At 45.6% G+C, this 19,520-nt stretch overlaps 1 protein-coding gene across 1 annotated transcript in view; it reads left to right on the top strand.

Moving 5' to 3' along the window:
- Positions 1–19,520, top strand: part of DNAH10 (dynein axonemal heavy chain 10) — a 177,268-nt gene that overhangs the window by 4,872 nt on the left and 152,876 nt on the right. The window contains exons 2-9 of the mRNA XM_037744185.1: positions 1,477–1,563; positions 5,039–5,139; positions 6,350–6,458; positions 7,975–8,090; positions 13,872–14,091; positions 15,727–15,884; positions 16,570–16,800; positions 18,635–18,825. Coding sequence (XP_037600113.1) covers positions 1,477–1,563; positions 5,039–5,139; positions 6,350–6,458; positions 7,975–8,090; positions 13,872–14,091; positions 15,727–15,884; positions 16,570–16,800; positions 18,635–18,825 — 1,213 coding nt within the window. The remainder of the gene's footprint in view (positions 1–1,476; positions 1,564–5,038; positions 5,140–6,349; positions 6,459–7,974; positions 8,091–13,871; positions 14,092–15,726; positions 15,885–16,569; positions 16,801–18,634; positions 18,826–19,520) is intronic.

The raw sequence follows: 19,520 nt of genomic DNA on the forward strand, positions 1-19,520 counted from the left end.
TACCTGTCATTCACCCATCATCTATCCATCCATCTCTTTATATCAATTAATTTATCTATCTATGCATAAGGTCAGGGCTGTTGAGATCAGTTAATCAATCTACCTACCTGCCTACTTGTCATCTGTATCTGTCTATCCTTGTTCTATCTACAATCTATATCTTCATTTCTCTCTATAATGATAAAATGTGGATATATAGGGTTCCTAAAACTATAAATAAAAATCATACTATACATATTGTCTTGTGACTTCTCCCTCCACCGCGTCTTGGATATTTTTTCATGTAAATACCTACAGTTCTACCTAAAATCTAACTTGATAGATTTTTAAATACATACATATACCGTATTCTGCTCATCCATTCTTTCATTCATGGACACTTAGCTTTTCAGAGGATTCATTCTACAAACAATGGAACAATGTCCATCGCACACTTTGTGTATTTCTGGAGGATAGATTTGTAACGATGAAACCGCACCTGTAACACGTGTGGTCATTTACGGTTGAGTGGGTCCTGCCGAACTGCCCTCCAGGGAGGCCCTGCTGGTCCACAGCCAGCGATGGCGGATGAGGTGCCTGTTTCCCAGTGTCCTCCCTGGCATTGGATATTGGCCATTTTGTAGATTTTTGCCAGTTCCACAGAAGAAAAGTAGATGCACTTCCCTACACTAATTTACGTAAACGTTAGTAGAGTTGAGCCTCTTTTTTTTCCCCTTCAGTTTTTTCTTTTTCTTTTTGAGACAGAGCCTCTCTGTCGCCCAGGTTGGAGTGCAGTGGTGTGATCTGGCCTCCTTCAGTTTTTAAATTGTAACTTACACATGACCTGCATGTTATCATCTTAACCATCTTGAAGTGTACAGTTTATGGTGTTAAATACATTCCTGGTGCAGCCAGGAGCCTTTTTTTTTAGGCAAAGTCTTGCTCTCGTTGCCCAGGCTAGAGTGCAGTGATGCAATCTCGGCTCACTGCAGCCTCCACTTCCCAGGTTCAAGCTATTCTCCTGCCTCAGCCCTCCGAGTAGCTGGGACTATAGGCGCGTGTCACCACATCCGACTAATTTTTGTATTTTTAGTAGAGATGGGGTTTTACCATGTTGGTCAGGCTGGTCTTGAACTCCTGATCTTGTGATCAGCCTGCCTTGGCCTCCCAAAGTGCCGGGGTTACAGGCGTGAGCCACCGCACCCGCCTCAGGAGCCTCTTTTTTATGCTTCTTGGTCATTTACATTTCTTCTGGGCTAGTGGTAACTCTGTGATCATTTCTGTATCCTTCGTCTCTTGGCAAAATTTTCACAAACCTTCCTGGCAGTCACTGAAAGCTGGCTCTAGTAAGGGATACTGCTGTGCCACTGTAACATATGCAGGTCTCCCGTGGGCCACATCGCCACCCCTTGGCTCCACAGAAAGCAAAGATATCAGGTGTTTCATGCAGCAAACAATTACGTTTTGTATTTTCTTCCCATTTATGTGACCATAAAGATAATGAGATACCTGCCCTGTCTGAAGAAGAAGACGAGGAGGAAGAAATTTATTCTCAAAAAGTGGAGTACATGGATAAAGCTCGAGGTGTGGAGTTGGGAGGGGTTGTGGGTTGTGGGTGGGTAGAACTGAGAACCGCCCCCCGCCCATCGGGTGCTGCCTGCCAAGCCAGAATCAATTTCTACTTTCACTGGATATGAAGCACAAAGGGAAACTGCTGGGTCATGAATAGATGCATTTAGTAGTTTCTCATGGCTGCCATCACAAGTGACCACAGACTGGGTGGCTGAAAACAACACAGATGTATTATCTCACAGCTCTGGAGGCCAGAAGTTCAAAATCAAGGTGCTGGCAGGGCTGTGCTCCCTCTGCAGGACCAAGGGGAGGATCTTTCCTGGCCTCCCCACTGCAGTCTAGGGGTCAGGGTGTCCTCAGCCTGCAGCACCATCACTCCCGTCTCTGCATCCATCATCACATGGCCCTGTCCTCTCTGTGTCTTTCTTCTCTATGTGTCCTCTCTCCTTTTTTATTTTTGAGACGGAGTCTCGCTCTTGTTACCTAAGCTGTAGTGCAATGGCATGATCTTGGCTCACTGCAGCCTCCACCTCCTAGGTTCAAGCGATTCTCCTGACTCAGCCTCCCAAGTTGCTGTGATTACAAGTGCCTACCACCACACTCAGCTAATTATTGTATTTTTAGTAGAGACGGGGTTTCACCATGCTGGCCAGGCTGGTCTTGAACTCCAGACCTCAGGTGATCTGCCCTCCTCGGCCTCCCAACGTGCTGGGATTAGAGGTGTGAGCCACCGTGCCCAGGCTAAAGTGGGTTTTGATAAGGCACATGGTAGTTCTGGATGCCACAGCAATATCTGCTGAGGGCCTTCTAGGAAGGCACTCTGCTTTTGAGCCCAATACATCCATGAAGAGGAAAGACTTGGGCGGGAAGAGGTTGTTTAGGTGGGAAGGTCAGGGAAGTCCTTTCCCAGAAGGTAAATTAACATTATTATATATTTTATTCTTTTCTTGTTATGGTGGTAAAATGGATGTAACAGAAAACTTACCATTTTTACCATTTCTAGGTGGCATTAAGTACATTCATAACTGTATTTTCCTTTTTAAAGATGTGCCCTTGCTCTGTTGCCCAGGCTGGAGTGCAGTAGTGTGATCATAGCCACCTGTGACCTTGAACTCTGGGGTTCCAGCGATCCTCCTGCCTCAGCCTTCCACGTAGCTGGGTCAACAGAGTGTGCTACCATGCCTGGATGTCTTTTTTTAACTTAAGTTTAATTTTTTGGCTGGTTGTGGTGGCTCATGCCTATAATCCCAGCACTTTGGGAAGCCAAAGCAGGAGAACCACTTGAGGTCAGGAGTTCGAGATTAGCCCAGCCAACACGGTGAAACCCGTCTCTACTAAAAATACAAAAATTAGCCAGGCATGGTGGCACATACTTGTAATCCCAGATACCTGGGAGGCTGAGGCAGGAGAATTGCTTGAACAACACAGGAGGCGGAGATTGCCGTGAGATGAGATCATGCCACTGCACTCCAGTCTGGGACATAGTGAGATCCATCTAAAAAAAAAAATTTTTTTTTAAAATTTTTTTGTAGAGATGAGGTCTCACTACATTACCCAGGCTGGTTTCAAACTCCCGGCCCCAAATGATCTTCCAGCCTGTAGCTGGCATTATAGGCATGCACCACCACATCTGGATAACATTTTGATTTTTTGTAGAGATTAGAGCCTGCTTTAATGCTGTTAGAGAATTAGCAATGGACTATGGGCTATTTATGGCATGGCACCTGCTCATAAGTGTGATTTTTTTTTGTTTGTTTTTGGAAATGGAGTCTCACTCTGTAGCCCAGGCTGGAGTGCAGTGGCACGATCTCCGCTCACTACAACCCCTGCCTCCCAGGTCCTGGTTCAAGCAATTTTCCTACCTCAGCCTCCCAAGTAGCTGGGATTACAGGTATGAGCCACCATGCCCAGCTACTTTTTGTATTTTTTTAAATAGAGATGGGGTTCACCATGTTGACCAGACTGGTCTTGAACTCCTGACCTCGTGATCTGCCCGCCTTGGCCTCCCAAAGTGCTGGGATTACAGGTGTGAGCCACTGCACCCGGCCAATTTTTTTTTTTTTTTTTTTTTTTACTGTAGTCTATTGCTAGTTCTGTAATAATGTTGATACTGCTGTCTGTAGACTATTCCCCTACCAACCATGGTGCCAGGTTCTTAACCATGCTGTCAGCTAGTCCTCTAGAATCTGGCTGGTAGATGTTACTATCCTGTTTCATGGATGAGAAAATAGCAGAGAGGACTCAGACCCCGGACATTGAGTTGATTCCAAAGCCACAGTGACTTTGCACAGTGCTGTTCAAAGTAAGAGCTGAGCGTCCCAGGGGAAGCTTCCTTCTCTAAGTGCCGGGCTTGTTGGATGTTCCGAGGGCTGAGACTTGGTGTCTGCTGAGGTTTCTGAATCTGCAGCAATCACAGTGGACTTGAGAGGACTTCATTTCATTTAGACTGTTTTTCTTCTCATCCCTCACAAATTTTGCATCTCATAGTGAAAAAAGAGTAAATGCTAACATACTGGCTGTACTTCTTTTTCTTTTATTTATCTGTTTATTTTATTTATTATTATTATTTTTTTGAGATGGAGTCTCGGTCTGTTGCCAGGCTGAAGTGCTGTGGTTTGATCTCAGCTCTGCCGAGATCTCTGCCCCCCGGGTTCAAGCAATTCTGTCTCAGCCTCCTGAGTAGCTGGGATTACAGGCATGCGCCACCATGCCTGGCTAATTTTTTTTTCTATTTTTAGTAGAGATGGAGTTTTGCCATGTTGGTCAGGCTGGTCTCAAACTCCTGACCTCCTGATATGCCTATCTCGGCCTCCCACAGTGCTGGGATTACAGAAATGAGCCACCGTGCCTGGCTTTTTTTTATTATTATTTTTATTATTATTTTTTGAGACAGAGTCTTGCTCTGTCGTCCAGTCTGGAGTGCAGTGGCGCAATCTTGGCTCACTGAAAACTCCACCTCCTGGCCTCAAGTGATTCTCCTGCCTCAGCCTCCTGAGTAGCTGGGATTATAGGCACACACTACCGTGCCCTACTAATTTTTGTATTTTTAGTAGAAATAGAGTTTCGCCGTGTTGGCCAGGCTGGTCTCGAACTCCTGACATCGAGTGATCTGCCCACCTCAGCCTCCCAAATTATAGGCGTGAGTCACTGTGCCTGGCCTGTAATTCTTGTCTTTATGATAAACTCCCTTTTAAGTAAAAACCTCAGATAAGTCACAGGGTCACAGGGTGGACACTACCTGAGAGAACACAGACACAAAGATGTTAAATTTCTGACGGACACTCTGTCAAAAATAAAACGCAATTCTTGTCAATTATAATGTGAGTCAAGGCGACAGTCGGATTGATTGGGACAGAAGGTATACACAGCTATGGATTACTCACCTTTTGAATGAAATGTGCTAGGCACAAAATGCAGGCCTGCTCTTAATAATAGGAAACCTAATTTCCTGATGATTTTCGCTTACACTTTGATTGCTGTTTTGCAGCTAAGAGTATGTCACTGAGAGCCGAATCTCTAGGCCAACCTCTAATCAGCGTAGAGCATGGAGAAACGGACAAAGAGATTTCAGAAAAACTCCCTTCCAAAGTACGCATGGCTGTTTGTCCTTGTTGGTGGGTAATGGGGACCCCTGACACCCTCTAGGATTCAGGGTAACTGACACAGCCCATCCGAGGGAGGGAATCGAGATTATAGAGTCCCAAGGCCACCCTCAGATTCAGTGATTGGTGAGGAGGACTCACAGGACCCAGAAAGTCTATCATATTCATAGTTATAGTTTATTACAGGGAAAGGATGCAAATTAGAATCAGCAAAAAAAAAAAAAAAAAAAAAAAAAAAAAAAAAAAAAAAAAAAAAAAAAAAAAAAAAAAAAAAAAGAAAGAAAAAAGAAAAGGTGCACAGGACGGAGACCAGCAGAAAACAGGCACAAGCTTCCATCTGTTTCCTCCCAGTAAGTTACATGGCCAGCACTGAATTCTCCCAGTAGCTATGAGTGACAACATGCATGAAGTATTGCCGACCGCAGAGGCTAACCTGAGCCTTGGTGTCCGGGATTTTTACTGGGGATCAGGCGCACAGGCCTGGAGCATCCCCGCCGCTGACCTTACTTACTCAGCTCCCCTGCATCTCCAGCCCTCACCGTCACCCTAGAAACAAAAACAGACATTCACCAAAATCACATTGTTAGCAGACACCTCCAGGCACAGCTCAAGGCCGTAGGCTCACACAGACTCCCATATTAGGGGGGATATTCTTTTTTTTTTTTTTTAATTGCATTTTAGGTTTTGGGGTTAGGGGGGATATTCTAAAGCTTAGAACTTGTCATCCCAAGAGCCAAAGGCCGGTCCTGAAGACATTCGGGATGCGTGGGGTTTGGATAACACAGCCCTGCCGAGTGAGCCCCGTACTAGGAAAATCCCGAGGTTGGAGTTTCCGGCTGGGATGTAAGCACTCAGCCTGGCCTATGCTTACCAAAATCATGCCTCATTGCTTCCAAAATATGTCCCATCTGCAAAACGAAATTGGAGGTCCATCTGGGCCTTTGCCAGGTCAGTTTGTTTAGGTGTAGGTGCACCGGTTGGTCGATAGAGGAGTCAGGCCGAGAGCCGAGTCTGGGCGCACTGTGCTCCTGTGTTTAGCTGGTGTCCACTGGTGTCCACTGTGTGGCTGTGGCTGCACTGTCGGAACGTGAGACAGCCACCGTGTCGAGAGGAGAGCTTAGGCGTTCCCGAATATTAGGTTCTGTAGGTGAAGGGATGTATCTCAAGAATGAAGATGTTTTTTCCCCATGTTTCAGAGAACTGTGAAGTACATTGTGGAAAAGATGCATCTCCACATGCTCTGCGCCCCTCTTCCTGAGGAGTTCCTGGACCAAAATGTGCTGTTTTTTCTCAGAAATACCAAAGGTACATTTCTGGCCCATGTATGTGTATGTGTGTCGAGGGGGTGGTTGGCATGCACTTGTTCACTCTCATTCTGTTTGTCTTTTTGTGGGTATCTTCACTTATGCCAAGCTCTCTTTCTTTTCCATACAGGGTTCTTTATGTAGTCTTCTTCTTTTTTTTTTTTTTTTTTTGAGACAGAGTCTTACTCTGTCACCAGGTGCCGGGCAGGAGTGCAGTGGCACAATCTTGGCTCACTGCAACCTCCGCCTGCCGGGTTCAAGCAATTCTCCTGCCTCAGCCTCCCAAGTAGCTGGGGCTACAGGCACACGCCACCAGGCCCAGCTAATTTTTGTGTTTTTAGTAGAGATGGGGTTTCACAATGTTGGCCAGGACGGTCTCGATCTCTTGACCTCGTGATCCACCTGCCTCGGCCTCCCAAAGTGCTGGGATTACAGGCGTGAGCCACCGTGCCCGGCCTGCATGTAGTCTTCTTAAAGCTAATTTCCAGTAAAGAAGTGTCAGATATAAAGAAATGCATGCAACCAGTGACAGTGCACGTGTTTGGAGAAGGCGTGAAGACTGAACTTGTGAAATAATGGCTTTAGTGGGTGTATTTGTTGTGTGTGTTTTGTTTCCCAGTTAGATCAAGGGAAGAGTCCAAGTCCTCTTTAAAGCATTTACCATGGCGATTGATTTTTTGGTCAGGTAAAGTAAATACATATTAAATAAAACCTTGTTTGTTGTAAGGGTAGATGTTACCAAGTAGGTCTTTTCAAACAACCCATGACTCGAAAGGTGCTTTGGCAGTGAATTGAGGAAGACTTGCTGGCGAGTGAAGATAGGCAAAACCTGTGCCTCAGCCAGCTTGGATGGTTGTAACACATTTCCATAGGCTGGGGGCCTTCACCAGCAAACATCTGTGTCTCACAGCTCTGGAGGCTGGGAAGTCCAAACCAAAGCGCGGCAGATCTGGCGTCTGGAGAGGGCCATTTCTGGTTCACAGATGGCACCTTCTCCTATCCTCTCATGGTGGACAGTAGAGAGAGAGAGAGAAAGCAAGCTCTCCTGTTTCTTCCTACAGGGACACCAATCCCATCGTGAGACTCCACCCTCATGACCTAATCACCTACCAACGGCCCCACCTTCTAATACCTTCACCGTGGGGATTTAAGCTTCAGCATGTGCATTTTGGGGTCACCCAGTCCACAGCAGCAAGGAATCCGGCCAACATTTCTAGAAAACCCAAATATTTTCTGGTTTTGGCCAGCTTTAGATATTCCAAGCAGATCAGCAAATGCGTGCAGCTCTCGTGTGCTGTTCATACTAATGCACGAACCGCAGTGCGTCGATATCCGTTTCAGCTTCTCGTGGGCCCCCAAGTTTGTTCGAACACAAATAGGGGGTATTCTGAACCTGTAACCAGGACATTTTTTTGTAGCAACTTGGGAAGAAGGAAAAAATTCCTGTTCTCTTGGAAATGTGAACTGTTGGCTGCTTTCTCCTACTGACCTTACATTCTGCATCTGTTCTTATTTAGAGGCAATCTCTGAAGCTACCGACATGAAGGAAGCTATGGAAATTATGCCGGAAACACTGGAATATGGAATTATAAACGCTGATGTGCTCCATTTTCTGAAGGATATTATATGTCAGGTAAACGTGGAGAAAGGAAGAAATTCTAGTATTTCTAAAGTTGAGGTCATGCGGTTTGTTTATTCTACAGGTAGGTGGTGGGCAGCTTTTCTGTTGCAGGTGCTGTCACGGGCACCGAGGATCAAGCAGCGGACAGGAGAGGCAGTAGCCCTGCTCCCTAGGAGCGTATGCAGGGGAAGGACATGGCACACAAGCACATCTACAAGAAGATACCGGCGTGACAAGTGGCACGAGGAAAATAAACCCTGATAATGAGGCAGAAATGGGCCATGTGCACTGCATGTGTGTGCAGAGGGCATGGTGAGGATGGGCTTTGCCGAGGATGTGATGTCTGAGCTTTCTTTTTTATGTATATTATTTTTTGAGACAGGGTCTCTGTCTGCCATCCAGTCTGGAGTGCAGTGGCACAATCATGGCTCATTGCAGCCTCAGCTCTCAAGCAATCCTCCTGTCTCAGCCTCCTGAGTGGCTGAGATTACAGGCATACACCACCATCCCTGGCTCATTTTTGTATTTTTTGTAGAGACAGGATCTCACCATGTTGCCCAGGCTGGTCTCCCGGGCTCAAGCAATCTGCCTGCCTCGGCCTCCCAAAGTGCTGGCATGAGCTACCATGAGCCACCATGGTGAGCCTGAGTTTTATAGAACAAAAAAATGAAAAACTCATCAGCAGGCTTTTTTCAAGAATGATAAGTTATTAGGGAAATATACTAGGGAAGGAAGGAGGAGGTGATATTTAACTGAGACCCAAATGAGGCCAAGGCATCAGACACGATAGGATGTGGAGGAAGAGCATGCTGGGCAGAGAGAACCGCAGGTGCAAAGGCCCTGAGGTAGAAGCACCCAATAGCAGGAGGCTGGCCAGTGTGACTGGAGGGAGGGCTAGAAACCAAGGCAGGCTTAAGCAGAACAAAAGGATCTGGTTTGCATTTTACCTCTGGCTATTGTGGGAAAGCATTTTGCTGGGGTGGAGGGCAAGGAAAGATCAAATAGAAAGCCCTGGAAGAGCCCAGGTGGAGGGCTGTATTAGTCCACGTTCATGCGCTGTAAAGAACGACCTGCAATTTATAAAGGAAAGAGAGTTAATTGAGTCACAGTTCTGCATGGCTGCGGAGGCCTCAGGAAACTAAGAATCATGGTGGAAGGGGAAGCAAACACATCCTTCTTCACGTGATGGCAGGAAGGAGAAGTGGTGAGCAAAGAGTGAAAAGACCCTTATAAAACCATCAGATCGCGTGAGAACTCACTCACCATCACAAGAACAGTGGTATGGGGGTCACTGCCCCCATGATTCAATTACCTCCCACCAGGTCCCTTCCATGACAAGTGGGGATTATGGCAACTACAATTCAAGATGAGATTTGGGTGGGGACACAGCCAAACCATATCAAGGGCGATTGTTATTTAGGCTCCAGTCAGGGGAGGGAGGGAGGAGCGGTGTCTGGAATGTCCTGGGGATCAGACCATGGGACTTGCTAATGACTGGGATCTGGAGGCTTTGAACAGCATCACAAGGAGAGAGTATAAAAAAGCCCTCTTAGTCCCAGCACTTTGGGAGGGTGAGGCAGGAGGATCGCTTGAGGCTAGGAGTTTGAGAACAGCCTGGGTGGTAGAGCAAGACCCCATCTCTAAAAATTATTTTAAAAAGAATGACTCTTAGGATTTGGGCCTGAGCAACTGGGAGGATGGTGAGGTCATTATTGAGATGGGGGCTGGGGAGAAACAGATGTGGAGGGAAATTCAGGTGCTGTATTTTGCCTGTTGAGCATAGGTGGCCTCTTTGACATCCAAGTCAAGGTGTGAAGGAGGATGTGTAAGTCTGGAACTCGGCAGGGAACTCAGGGCATCAATGTAGCAAACATTCATTGAGCACCTACTGTATTTTACAGCAGTGAACAACTGAGACAAGGTCTCTGCCTTGTGGAGCTTTCATTCCAGGTGGGAAGATGTACATGAAACACGATCAATGAGAAAATACATAGTGTGTCAGACAGCAACAAGAGTTGGGGAGAAAAATGAAGCCAGATGGGAAAGGAAAAGGCAACAAGGGGGCTAGGGAAGGTCAATGGGTGGGAAAGGTGGGGCTTTTGCAATGTTAGATGGGGTGGCCAGGAAGACGTCACTGAGAAGATTCGGACGAAACAGTACAAACCGCCACAACAGCCTCTTTTGTTTGGACTGTTGCAGTAGCCTCTGAAAAGTCCCCCCAGTTTCTGTACTTACCCGCTACGCTACATTCTCCACATGCCAACCAGAGGGATGCTTTAAAATATGGGCGGTATCAGCACAGAGATGCTGTAAAACCAAGGGACGCGGTGGAACAACCAAGAGAGGCAGTAGAGATGGAAGAGAGGTGGGGAGCGGAAAGTTAGGACAGGGGTGACCCGGAAGCCAAGAGAAGGTGATGCTTCATCGAAGAAGGGAGGGGCTCGCTGTGCCACGTGCTGCTGCTGGAGGTCGGGAAGACACGGGCAAAGAGGAGCTGGAGGCCTTGGCCACGGGTGATTCCACGTGAGCAGTCCCAGGCGGTGGGAGCAGACGAGGCCTCGCTGAGTACGAGTCACCTGTGAGTTAGGCCCTGCGACCCTCCCCACTGAGCTGTCCGCACATGGGAACATTCTACCCAAAGATGTTCTCTTTCATCGAGATGATGTCTTTTCCTAGTGTGACACTGGCGGACCCAAGAACATTGGCTACTTTCTTATTTATTTATTTTTGAGACAGGGTCTCATTCTGCCACCCAGGCTGGAGTACAGTGGCACAAGTATGGTTATCTGCAGCCTTGACCTCCCTGGCTTAAACGATCCTCCCACCCCAGCCTCCTGAGTAGCTGGGAGGGGCACTAAAAATGAGCCAGGTGGACGCCACAATGCCTGCTGATTTTTGTATTTATTTTTAGAGACAGTGTCTCACTACGTTTCCCAGGCTGGCCTCACACTCCTGGGCTCACGTGATCTGCCCACCTCAGCCTCCCAAAATTCTGGGATTGCAGGCATGAACCAGCACACCTGGCCACGTTGGCTACCTTCGTATGCAAACTGAACTTTTCATTCTTAAATAACATCAACCCCATCTCTATCAAAAAGAAAAAGAAAAGTCTGCTGGGCATGGTGGTGGGTGCCTGTAGTCCCAGGTACTCTGGAGGCTGAGGTGGGAGGATCCCTTGGACCCAGGAGTTTAAGGTTTCAGTGCTTGCTGATCATGCCTCTGCACTACAGCCTGGGTGACAGAGCGATACCCTGTCGCTAAGAAAATGAAACATAAAATAACATCAAAACATGATGTATAATTAATTATTAGTGGTTGTATGTCTAATTCTTAGAGTTATGTCTAAGGACACAGGGTTCAACCTGAAGAGGCTCATGCCAACCACACATGGGACATTTCGATCTTCAGTAAGGATAAAATTGCAGTGGATTGAAACATACAAAATATATTCAAATACGGCTGGATGTGTTAGCCCACGCCTATAATCCCGGCACTTTGGGAGGCTGAGGCAGGTGGATCACCTGAGGTCAGGACTTTGAGACCAGCCTGACCAATATGGTGAAACCCCACCTCTACTAAAAGTACAGAAACTAGCCGGGAATGGTGGTGCACGCCTGTAGTCCTAGCTACTTGGGAGGCTGAGGCAGGAGAATCGGCTTGAACCTGGGAGGCAGAGGTTGCAGTGAGCTGAGATTGTGCCACTAAACGCCAGCCTGGATGACACAGCGAGACTCCATCTAAAAAAAAAAAAACATATATATATATATATATATATATACTCTCTCTCTCTATATATATATCATATATATTATATATATATATAATATATATATAAAATATATATAAAAATATAATATATATAATATATAATATATATAAAATATATATAATGTATGTTATATATATTATATATATATTTTATATATATATCATATATATTCCAATGCATTGGTGAAGTTTTTTGTGAGACACGTTTTTACTCTGTTGCCCAGGCTGTAGCACAGTGGCATAGTCACATCTCCCTGCAGACTCAAACCCGGGTTCAAGCGATCCTCCCATCTCGGCCTCAGGAGTAGCTGAAACTACAGGTGTGCACCACTAAGCCTGGCTAATTATTTTTTTAATTGTAGAGACAGGGTCTCTCTATGCTGCCCCGGCTGGTCTCAAACTCCTGGGCTCAAGAGATTTTCCTGCGTTGGCCTCTCAAAGTGCTGGGATTACAGGCACAAGCCACCATGCCCAGCCTTCCAATCCATGAGTTTATAATGATCTTTAAACGTCCCAGTGGGTCACTTCTGGAAGATGATAGGGAACCACTGTACTCTTTTGAAAACTGGGCAAATGAAGAGGAGTCAAGTGTTTATGTCGCCTTCCCCATATGAAATGTGCAAGATCATCTAGTAGGAGCTCTGAGAGGCGTCAGTTTATATCTGCATCTCAGCTAATAAACAGACGGTTTAGACTATTTTAGAACACTTCAATTTTGCAGGCAGAGAGAGACAGAGAAGGAGGGAGGGAGGGGGAGATGGCGGGGGGGGGGGAGAGAGAGAGAGAGAGAGAGAGAGAGAGAGAGAACACCTAGAAACCAAGCATTAATTGTCTCCTGATGGAAGAAACGCCAGTCATATTCTGGTCAACTCTCTTGTCCCAGCTGCTAATTTGCAGGAAATATAGATCCCAGAGGAGCTTCAGCTGAATGAGTGTGTAGTCAGCAAAATTTGAATTGGGCAGCTCTACAAATCCAGCATTCTAGGTTCTTTAATAAGTTGCAGGAAATACAGGTAGATTCAAAGAGTCTTAAAAGATGCATCAAAATTTTAAGAAGTATAGGCAAAACTAAAAAATGAAACCAGAATTCAGTCAACCAACTCAATCAACCCCCAGGCATTGTTATAGATCACTTTGTATGTGGGGTGGGGGGTCAGTTGTTTTGTAATTGTAGTCAAGTGACTTCAGAAATGTACGCTTCTGTCTCTAGCTACATTTCAAACACACTATGTTCTCAAGAACTTCATTGACAAGAACAAGATGGCCTTGAGCTGATGGGTTAACACGCAGTTTCTTACCTCCCTGTGCCATGCCACAGTTCCTCACTCCCTCGCTCCCTCCCTCGCTCCCTCCCTCCCTCCCTCCCTTCCTCCCTCTCTCCCTCCCTCTCTCCCTCCTCCCCCTTTCTCTCTCCTTTCCTTCTTTCCTTCTTTCCTCCCTTGCCCTCTCTCTTTCTCTTTCTGACAGGGTCTTGCTCTCGTGCCCAGGCTGGAGTGCAGTGGTGCAATCTCAGCTCACTGCAACCGCTGCCTCCTGGGTTCAAATGATTCTTATTCTCAGCCTCCCGAGTAGCTTGGACCACAGGTATGTGCCACCATGCCAGGCTAATTTTTGTATTTTTAGTAGAGATGGGGTTTCACCATGTTGGCCAGGCTGGTCTCAAGCTCCTGACCTCAAGTGATCCACCTGCCTCGGCCTCCCAAAGTGCTGGGATTACAGGTGTGAGCCACCGCAGCCGGCCCCCTGTGCCACAGTTTGTAACTTCTTGGTTACTGGTGGTATTCAGAAACACAATACTGTTTTCGGGGTAGTCGTCTCAGGCTTGGTTAAAATTGGTACCCCTGGATCACTTTAAGTCAAATATAATTACTCTCGTCTTCAGGTCTGTGCTCTGGGTTTGAGTGGTTTTTTGCTTTGCACATTTGTAACTCGATAGACAAGAATATTCAAAACCAGAGGTAATTTAAGAACATGAATTATTGAAAATGATGTCATATGATTTATTTCCTAAAATGGGCATTTCAGGTTTTTTTGCCAGCGTTATCCTTCACTCAGCACCGGATGAGTACAACTGTGGGACTCATATCTGCAGAAGGCTTTCATTCCTCTGAGCATGAACCAGAACCGCAGCCCCTGCCTGGGGAGGCAGCAGAATATCACAGTATTCAATTAATACGGGATGAATTTTTAATGAATGTGCAGAAATTCGCAAGTCATATTCAAAGAACCATGCAGCAACTGGAAGGTAAGATTTCATTTTCCTCCTTTTTAGTTAAGAATGATTAATTTATTATAGCTGGGATTACAAGTGTGTGCCACCATACCTAACTTTTATAACACTTTTTTGTGTGTGTAGAGATGGGGTCTCACTCTGTTGCCCAGGCTGGAGTGCAGTGGTGAGATCTTGGCTCACTGTAACCTCTGCCTCCCGGGTTCAAGGGATTCTCTTGCCTCAGCATCCTGAATAGCTGGGATTACAGGTGTGTTCCACCAAACACAGCTAATTTTTGTATTTTTAGTAGAAACAGGGTTTTACCATGTTGGCCACACTGGTCTTAAACTTCTGACTTCAAGTGATCTGCCTGCCTTGGCCTCCCAAAGTGCTGGGATTACTGGTGTGAGCCACTGTGCCTGGCTTAGCACAGAATTTTGAATACATTTCTCTTCATTGTTTTCTAGTAGTCAACATCCAGTGATGAGCAACTGAATGTTCTTCTAATTTTTCTCCCCCGCCCCCGCCTTTATGTAAGCTTTTAAGAATATCTGGTCATCCCACGTGTTTTGATGTTAGGAGGATGGGCCGTTGTGTGGTCCTTTTTCCATTCATGTTTTAAACAGTAGGTGTTTTCAGTCCAAAGACTGAAAAATTCTCTTGACATTTTCCTCCACTATTTGTTTTTTCTTGCTGAAATTCCTGCTGGATGGATTTCTAGAGATCCTATTTCTTACCTTTTCTCTTGTATTTTTCATCTTTTTATCTTTGGATTCTACTTTCCTGGAGTGTTCTCAACTTCTATATAACCAACCTTTGATTGATAGTCATATCAGCTATTATATTTTTAATTTTTAAGACCTCTTATTCTCTGATTGTATTTTTTTCATAGCATCCTGTTCTTGTTTGATGGATGCCATATTGTCTCAAATCTCTGAGACAAAGAGTTGGGCTTTCTTTTTGGAAATTATTCTCCTTTTCTTTCTTTTTCTTCTTTTAGACAAGGTCTCACTCTGCCACCCAGGCTGGAGTGCAGTAGCACAAACACAGCTCACTGCAGTCTTGACCTTCTTGGGGCTCAGGCAGTCCTCCCACCTTAGCCTCCCAAGTAGCTGGGACTAGAGGCACACACCACCATGCCCAGCTAATTTTTGTATTTTTAGTAGAGATGGGGTTTTGCCACACTGGCCAGGCTGGTCTCGAACTCTTGACTGCAAGTGATCTGCCTGCCTTGACTTCCCAAAGTGCTAGGATTACAGGTGTGAGCCATTGTGCCTGGTCTGTTCTTTTCTTTACATGATCTCAATTTCCTCTGATGTCATTTCCCCCCAATTTACCTTTGACTGTTTCATGCTGGTGGTTATCTAAAATATCTGCTGGTTCTTTGTTCAAGTTTTAAAAAATTGAAGTCACTAGGTTGTAAACTCAGGAACATCTTAAATAACCAAATCATTTTGATTAAGCTTAACACTGGAACAATTATCTAGAATGTTTGAATTAAATTCTAATGAAGGAGAATGAGCTATAGATATTCTCAGGACAGGGGATGTACCAGACCTGATTATACTGATGAAGATTGAGAGAAGGCCCAGCCGGTGAACTTGAATGTTTTTGTTTGTAGTCACTTTTCCTGAACGACTGACTGACTGATTGCTTTTCTTTTCCTAGGTGAGATCAAGTTAGAAATGCCGACTATCAGTGTAGAGGGAGAGGTGTCCGACCTGGCAGCGGACCCGGAAACCGTTGAAATCTTGGAGCAGTGTGTGATAAACTGGCTGAATCAGATATCCACAGCGGTTGAGGCCCAATTAAAGAAGACCCCTCAGGTAGTTTGTGCAGACCTTTCCCAGAGCCCCGATCCAGGTCACACTTACCATGCTGGGAAAGAGCCAGGAATCTGGGGTCTGCATCATCTGGCATCTTTTCTTACTGTTTTATTACTTCCTTAAGCCATCAAAGTAAACACACCCAAAATATCATTTCTGGGCTTTTTGACGTTAATGTGCTACCAGGTTACTGCCTGGATCGATAAAGATAACACTTTAGATCAGTCAGGAAGCTTGGGCTGTCAAAAACAGGAAACCCAGCTCAGTTTGATCAAATAAGAAAGCAAATTCCTTGGCTCACATAATGGAAAAGTCCAGAGGCAGATTTAGCTTCAGGTCCAGTTTGATCAGGGCTCTGGCTATGTTTCTTTCTGAATCTCTCAGTTCCAGCCTCTTCTCTAGGGACTGGGGAGCTGCCTTCCTCAGGCTGGCTTCCTTGCAGCAGTTTCTGGCCTCACATCTGCACATCATATTGTCCAGAGAAAGGTAGAGTGTGTTTCTCGCATTCCCAGCTGGAGCCCTGAGATTCACTCTGATTGGACCACCCTGGGTCAAGAGCCCACCCCTGAAGACCCTGAAGGATTGGAGCAGTGAGACAGAAAGGAATGGATGCTGGAGAAGCCACCATAAGTGCCCGCTCCACATCAACGATGAGCATTCTTTCTGTATTCATGTCACCTCTCAGGGTAAAGGTCCTCTGGCTGAAATTGAATTCTGGAGGGAAAGAAGTGCAACCTTAAGTGCGCTGTATGAACAAACAAAGCTTCCAATAGTCAGAAAAGTCTTGGATGTGATCAGGGAATCCGACTCCATGCTTGTGGCTAACCTGCAGCCAGTGTTCACCGAGTTATTCAAATTCCACACGGAGGCCTCAGACAATGTGCGCTTTCTCTCCACCGTGGAGCGTTATTTCAAGGTACGCTGGGTGTGCTGTGCCTTGCAAAGTCAGCTCTGTCAAAGAATTTTCATATGATTTAATTTCCCTTTTAAAGATATTCAGCATTTGGCCAGGAGCAGTGGCTCACGCCTGTAATCCCAGCACTTTGGGAGGCTGAGGTGGGCAGATCACTTGAGCTGAGGAGTTCAAGACCAGCCTGGCCAACATGGTGAAATCCTATCTCTCCAAAAAATACAAAAATTAGCCAGGTATGGTGGTATGCACCTGTAGTCCCAGCTACTCAGGAGGCTGAGGTGGAAGGATTGCTTGAGCCTGGGAGGTGGGGGTTGCAGTGAGCCAAGATTGTGCTACTGCACAGCCTGGGCAACATAACAAGACCCTGTCTCAAAAAAATAGGCAGTATTTTAAATATTGTGATAAAATAGACATGATGGTGGATGTGGTGGCTCATGCCTGTAATCCCAGCACTTTGGAAGGCCGAGGCAGGTGGATCACGAGGTCAGGTGTTCAAGACCAGCCTGGCCAACATATTGAAACCCTATCTCTACTAAAACTACAAAAAATTAGCTGTGTGTGGTGGTGGGTGCCTGTAATCTCAACTACTCAGGAGGCTGAGGCAGAAGAATCGCCTTGAACCTGGGAGGCGGAGGTTGCAGTGAGCCGAGATCGCACCATTGCACTTCAGCCTGGGTGACAGAGCAAGACTCCATCTCAAAAAANAAAAAAAAAAAAAAAAAAAAAAGATAGGACATGATATTATCATTTTAACCACTACTGGCACTAAATACATACACAATGCTGGGTGTCCGTTACACTATTTCCAAAACAGTTTCATCTTTCCAAACTGGAATTCTGTGTGCATTAAACACTAACTTCCCCTTCCTCTGTACCCTAAGTGCCTGGTAACTTCTGTTCTCCTTTCTGTCTCTATAGATCTGACTACTCTAGGGACCGTCATGCAGGACTGATCCTGTGTCTGGTCTCTTTCACTCAGCATCATGTTTTCAAGGTTCATCTGTGTAGTAGCAGGGAGTGTGTGAGTGCTTCATTCCTTTCTATGGCAGAATCATATTCCACAGCATGGATAGACCGCATTTCGTTTCTCCATTCATCAGTTGGTGGGCATTTGAGTTGTTTCTGCATTTTTGCTATTATGAAGAATGCTGCTACGAACATTCATGTGCAAGGATTTGTGCAGATGTATGTTTTTAATTGTGTATTATGCATCACGTGAGTGGAATAGCTGGGTCATAGGGTAACTGTTTAATCTTTTGAGGAACTTCTAGACTGTTTTTCAAAGCGGCTGTACCATTTTACATTCTCAAGGTTCCAGTTTTTCCGTATCCTCTCCATCTCTTGTTATTCTGTCTTTCTGACAATAGCCATTGTGGTTTAATTTCCATTTCTTTAATAACTAGTGAGACTGAACAACTTTTTACGTACTTAATGTGCTTACTGTCAATTTCATATTGTCGGTGAAATGTCTATTTTAATCTTTTGCCCATTATCTATTTGAGTTAGTAGTAATTTATAAGAGATTAAAAAAAGTCTGCCCACCTGGGCAACATAGTGTGACCCCATCTTTACAAAAATGAAAATAAAAAATTAGCCAGGCATAGTGGTACATGCCTGTATTCTCAGCTTACTTGAGAGGCTGAGGTGGGAGGATCACTTGAGTCTGGAGTGGGGTTGAGGCTGCAGTAAGCCATGATTGTGCCATTATACTCCAGCCTGGGCAATAGAGTTGGTCTCGAAAAAAAAGAGTGAAACTTCTTGCCCGCTTACTGTTTTATGAAACTATTTGGACCCCAAGGCTAAAGGCTCTTTCGTGGCTCTCTCCTCTCTTGGTCAGAACATAACGCACGGGTCTGGCTTCAACGTGGTCCTGGATACCATCCCCTCCATGATGAGTGCCCTGCGGATGGTGTGGATCATCTCCCGACACTACAACAGAGACGAGAGGATGATTCCGCTCATGGAGCGCATCGCCTGGGAAATTGCCGAGCGAGTCTGCCGAGTGGTCAACCTGCGGACTTTGTTCAAGTAAGAAGCCACAGCATTCATTTTTGTTTTGTTTCACTTTTTAACTTTTTAGATCTTAAACAGCTCTATTGAGTTATAATTCATATACAATTCTCTCACTTAAAATATACAATTCACTGGCCCTTATGGCTAGGCATGGTGGCTCACGTCTGTAATCCCAGCACTTTGGGAGGCTGAGGCGGGCGGATTCCTTGAGGCCAGGAGTTTGAGACCAGCCTGGCCAACATGGTGAAACCCTATCTCTACTAAAAATACAAAAATTAGCCAGGCATGGTGGTGCATGCCCGTAATCACAGCTTCATGGGAGGCTGACGCAGGAGAATTGCTTGAACCTGGGAGGCAGAGGTTGCAGTGAGTGGAGATCACACCATTATACTCCAGCCTGGGCGACAGAGCGAGACTCTGTCTCAAAACAAAAAATTATAATTCACTGGCTTTTAGTATATTCACAGAATTGTGCAGCCATCACCACTATCGATATTAGAACATTTCCTTCATCCCTCAAAAGAAAACATGTGCCTTTTAGCAGTCACTCCCCACCTCCCCAATTGCCCTAGTCATGGGAACCATACAGTGTAGGGTCTTTTGCATATGAACGGAATCAGACACCATGTGACTTTCAAGTCTGGCTTCTTTCACTCAGCATCACATTTTCTTTCTTTCTTTCTTTTTCTTTTTTAACCTTTTTTTTTTTT

The sequence above is a fragment of the Cebus imitator genome, unplaced genomic scaffold (genome assembly GCF_001604975.1).
Source record: "Cebus imitator isolate Cc_AM_T3 unplaced genomic scaffold, Cebus_imitator-1.0 Scaffold169, whole genome shotgun sequence".
NCBI classification, from domain to species: domain Eukaryota; kingdom Metazoa; phylum Chordata; class Mammalia; order Primates; family Cebidae; genus Cebus; species Cebus imitator.